Raw genomic sequence first — 5,159 nt, 5'->3', positions numbered from 1 at the left:
TATCAGTGTATACAGCCACTGAAACAAAATGTGTTAGAGCACTCTCACCCACTAAAAATAAAAATCCAGAATCTCACAGATTAGTTATTACCAAAACCACTAGGGGTTAAAAATAACTTTATTGTTACCGTGCTGAATTAGGGCTGCTTGTTCTATTTTTTATTTTTTTAGGAACTTTATTTATATAGCTACTCTAAAAGGGCCAGTGACGTTATACTACAGCCAATCAGATTCATCTAGTCACTGAAGTTCATTTGTTGTCTGTGTCGCTCTTCTTGTAAGCAGCACTAGAGCGAGAAGCGCGGCGTCAGGTGTTCAAAGGGCAGGTTATCATAACTAATATCCCTCGATGGAAATGTATAAATTGGTATGTGTAGTTTGAGGTCATTTTTATGATTCAACACAGTTTTACATTGGCATTCATATTATTTAACCTCTCCGCGCGCCTTTTACATCGCTACAAAATGCTTCATCTCCTCGCAGGACTCATCTATGCACTGACGTGTGTAAAAGTTGTCTATGGACAAAATGAAAAAGGTGAGCGCTTTCTATGTACTGCAGTCCCCACTGACATGGATACAAATTGCCCCGTGCAGCCTCTGCCTTTTCAAAGCGCATCGGTCCGGGAGGAGGAACTGAGAAACACCGTCATGCAACTTCGCGAGACCATCCTACAACAGAAGGAGACAATTATCAATCAGTTAGAAACGATTAAAGAGCTGACGTCTAAGCTGTCACGCTGTGAGTCTGACTCCGAAACGTTTAGGAAAATGAATAAGGACACAATGGACGATGTGCCTAAAGATCCAAATGACAGCGTTGACGTTCTTGGAAAAACCATGCAGAGTCTGAAAGATCGACTGGAAAATTTAGAGGTAAGAGAGTTTATTTTAACTCTACGTAAGTTTGACGCTTTGTCATATTTTACATAAATAAGTAAGCAGATTAAATGACTGAAATCACATTTGTGCCGGAAGTTTCTCTGCCATGACTATTTTGGTAATTATGTGGAGGCGTTGAGGATTTACAGGGATGATCTCATTAGTTAGTACGTCTCTATCCCTTAACAGCAAACGCCAAAGTTACTTAAGATGCCCCAAGCGACAAAATGTCTGGAATGAGTCAGTGCCATAAAGGTCAGGTGTTAATCTGAATGTGTGAAATGATGGAGCGAACGGTAACGCTTATACAATATAGGCTATATATGTATTGTTTCCACACATGAAGTGATCTTGCCATGTCGTATTTTTTGGAAACCACAGCTTCTTTTTTTTTTATACCGTATTTTATTTATTTATTTATTTATTTGTTTTACAGCGTATGTATTCTATTACAATTAAATATCAGCAATTGCATTTCTTAATCATATTTGTATTTACTTACCTATGTCAGTAAAAACATTTAGCCATGAGACCTATCAAAGAATTTTTGTCCTTAGCAGAAATTTATGTACATGTTTTTATTATTTATTTTTATTTATCCTGCATGATGTATCTTCAAGACATCCTTGTGGGTATTTATAAATATTCATTAAAATTAAATTAAACAAAAATTAAAAAGAAACACAAAAGAAACTAACTGGATTTGTGGATTATGTACAAAGTAATTTTACTTCTTTTTAGTGTTCAGAATGGAATTGGTCCTATAAGGCAAAGAAAATCATGTGTACAATTCTGACAGCTATATATTAGGAAGCTGTGAAAAGTAACCCTTTCATTTATTTAACTTTCCAAAGCAACAGCAAATGCGAGCCAATATCTCTGGTGCCTCCTTTCCAAATGAGCTGAGAAATCTACTGCAGCGGAGACTGGAGGACTTGGAAAATCAACTGCTCATGAAGGTCAATGAGCTCGAGGAAGAGAAGTCCCAGCTATATAATGAGACAGTCGCTCATCGTCAGCGCACTGACAGTACCCTCAACTCTCTCATGAACAGGATCTCTGAACTGGAGAAAGGTCTGCATAAAAAACTCCTGTGTTCTTTAGGCATTATTCTTTCCCAAGTACGTGACACTAGGGAGTGTTATACCACATTTATTTGTTAATGTTTGTAACTGTTTAGCATTATGTTCTTCAAAAGTTGATAAAAATATTCCCATATTTATCTGCGATAGTGTTACAGTTCACTTCTTGGTTTCCTTTACACTAAAATCTACTCTTGATCATAGCTGTCCACGTTACTTTCCTTAATGTTTCATTTAAAAGAGTTAGGGACTTCATTACCCTCCAGTGGCGAGGGGTTAATCAGGTGGTTTTGTGGGCCGTCAGCATATTTCTGCATCATTCAAGAGATGACGCAATAATAAATCACAATTTTTAACTTTAGGAGGAGGTGGATTTAAATCACCAGAGAATTTCAAGATCTCTCTTCCTCTTCGCACAAATTACCTTTTTGGACAAGTAAAGAAAAGCCTGCCAGAAATGTACGCCTTCACTATCTGCATGTGGCTCAAGTCAGGTTCGAGCCCTGGCATTGGAACCCCATTTTCCTATGGAGTGCCTGGACAGGCAAATGAGATTGTGCTGATCGAATGGGGCCATAACCCTATAGAGTTGCTCATTAATGACAAGGTAAAGAACCAACGTAAGAAATGCAAATTTGCCATTGAATGTTATGAGGACACTGATGAGTATTACTATTATTACACTGCAGATTATTATTCATCATTTAACTTATATCTTCTACATTGACATAGATGATACATAATGAATGTAGAAGAAATCTTATGAGTATGTTTATAAACAATAGAAATGTCTTTCATAATTTTTAACAACAAATAGTTGTAAAAATAGTACAAAAAAGATGGTGATTTATACTGACAAACTTCAAAAAAGGAAAAGCAGCACAAAAAGTTGTTAATACTGTCTAGACGCATTGCGTGAGGATTGACAACAACACCAAGTTCAAGTGACCTGGATATATAACATGGAAATTTAAAAAAACACAACTGCAAATGAGATTGGAGAGCGTAAATGAAAATTTTAAGTTTACAATGACATAGCGTATTGCAACCCTCAAACGTAGTTCACCTAAAAATTACAATTCTGTCACCATTTACTCAGCTTCATGTCATTCCAACCCTGTATGACTTTCTTAGATTTTTTCCCATACAATAAAAGTCAGTGGTATCCAAAACAAGTTTGGAATGACATGTGGATGAGTAAATGATGGGAAATATGCTAAGAATTTTGGGTAGAACTATACCTTTACTTTATAACTCCACAAGAACTCCATATGGTTACTTGTATGGTGATTTTTTTTTTTTTTTTTTTTAAATATTGGCAGTATAATTCCTTGTATGGAGAAAAAAAAGAAACTTAAGATCTGATTTTGTGCATCAAAGAAAATAATATTGGTAAACTATTTTAATACCTGCTGTTGTCAAATAGGTGGCACAGCTACCTCTATCACTAAGTGATGGGAGGTGGCACCATGTCTGCATCACTTGGACTACTAGGGATGGGCTTTGGGAAGCCTACCAGGATGGCCAAAGATTGGGCTCAGGAGAAAATCTGGCACCCTGGCACCCTATCAAGGCTGGAGGAGTCCTTATCCTTGGCCAAGAGCAGGTGAGAACAGAGTGATAAACAGAGCTGATGGAGCAGTTTGTACTGCATTCCCAGACCTCACAGTGCACAGTCACACTATATCTGTAATACTATGCCATCCCTGTTACTGACTCTCAAACTTTGCACTTTAAATGAAATTTGACCTCAGGCAGTAAACAATGTCATATAGAGTTAGCATGCACATCCTCTAAGAGTGAATAAAAGGGGTTATTGTTGTTGTCTTAACGAGGCCTGTCGTTTATGGCCTCAACAGGATGTAGTAGGGGGGCGCTTTGATGCCACCCAGGCCTTTGTGGGGGAACTGAGCCACTTCAACGTCTGGGATCGGATCCTGCGCTCCACGGATATCATTGCCATGTCAAACTGCTCATTCTACATGTCTGGGAATGTGGTGGCCTGGACCGACAGTAACATCGAGGTGTTTGGTGGAGCATCGAAGTGGCCACTGGAGCTATGCGAAGATCGTCTGTTTGACAATTAATATTGTCAAATATCGTATTAGTGAGTGATATTAAATCCTTTTCATCCTCAAAAAGTATTCATCACCTAAAAAGTAGCAAATAGTTCAGGAAAATCAATTTGAATGAACTATATCAATGATATATTTAAAAAATCCTGGATAGATTACAAAATGCAGAGAAATGGAACATTTCAGTTTATATATTAAGTTGACATATTTGTGGCTAAAGGAAATTGCCATTACAAAACATACTGTGTCAGATGGTCATGGCCCTCTTATAAATACCATATCACTGAATGATTAACATTTATGTATAGTGTATTTACATGATACTCCATGGTACATTACCATGTCACCTTTTGGTGCACACAAAAGCATACATCCTTATGTGTACTCTGTTAGAATATAGCTGTTTTCATACCATGTTGGAATTGCCAGAATTATGAGATTACGACTTGTAAAAACCATTTATGTCCTTGTAGAACTCATAATTGCAACTTGTAAACTCTGATTTTTTTTTTAACTTGTCATGTGAAAACACTTAAAATGACAATAGCTTCAGAAGTAAAATGTAGTTAAGCAGTTATTTCATAATATTCCTGTTTAATAATTCCTATGTATGCAACTACTGTTAATTTCTTAATAATGCAAGACTATTCTGCAAAAAAAAAAAAACATACAATACATTTTAATGTAGCTAGCACAGAGTTTGCACAGAATAACTTTCTAATGCCCCACTGAATAAACTATAAGATTACTAATAAGGCATTTTCATTATCTGTTGTATTGAGGTTTTGTCTATTGTTTAATTGGGGTTTTGTGATTTGTTTTGTTGTTTTTTGTTGCTATAATTTGGTGTTAATTCCAATTCTGAGGACATGGACAGCTCTAAGTAGGACATCCTGGGTTGTCATCTAATAAAATTTATTACAACATGGCATGAGACCAATTTGGTGCCCTAGACAAGATTTTAGCTGGTGGCCCTTGCATCGCAGCCAATTCCACCACCAATCATTCACACAGAAAGCTTTATGACAAAAAATAAATTACATATGAAATAAGACTGTTGCACAAAAAATAAATAAACTGACATGAACTCAGGTAGCTTTTTAAATTAGAGAAATGTATCA

The 5,159-nt window shown here is 36.5% G+C and overlaps 1 protein-coding gene across 1 annotated transcript; it reads left to right on the top strand.

Annotated features, from left to right (window-relative positions):
* Positions 1–245: 245 nt before the first annotated feature.
* On the top strand, positions 246–4,831 carry LOC109058495 (neuronal pentraxin-2-like). Its single transcript, XM_042767459.1, has 5 exons — positions 246–875; positions 1,736–1,955; positions 2,326–2,570; positions 3,390–3,569; positions 3,823–4,831. The coding sequence occupies exons 1-5, from the start codon at positions 393–395 to the stop codon at positions 4,048–4,050; spliced, it is 1,356 nt and encodes a 451-aa protein (XP_042623393.1). The 5' UTR covers positions 246–392; the 3' UTR covers positions 4,051–4,831.
* Positions 4,832–5,159: the final 328 nt, after the last annotated feature.

This window comes from Cyprinus carpio, chromosome A12 (assembly GCF_018340385.1).
Source record: "Cyprinus carpio isolate SPL01 chromosome A12, ASM1834038v1, whole genome shotgun sequence".
NCBI lineage: Eukaryota > Metazoa > Chordata > Actinopteri > Cypriniformes > Cyprinidae > Cyprinus > Cyprinus carpio.
Note: the sequence above shows the minus strand (reverse complement) of the source record. Positions and strands in the feature narration are given on the sequence as shown.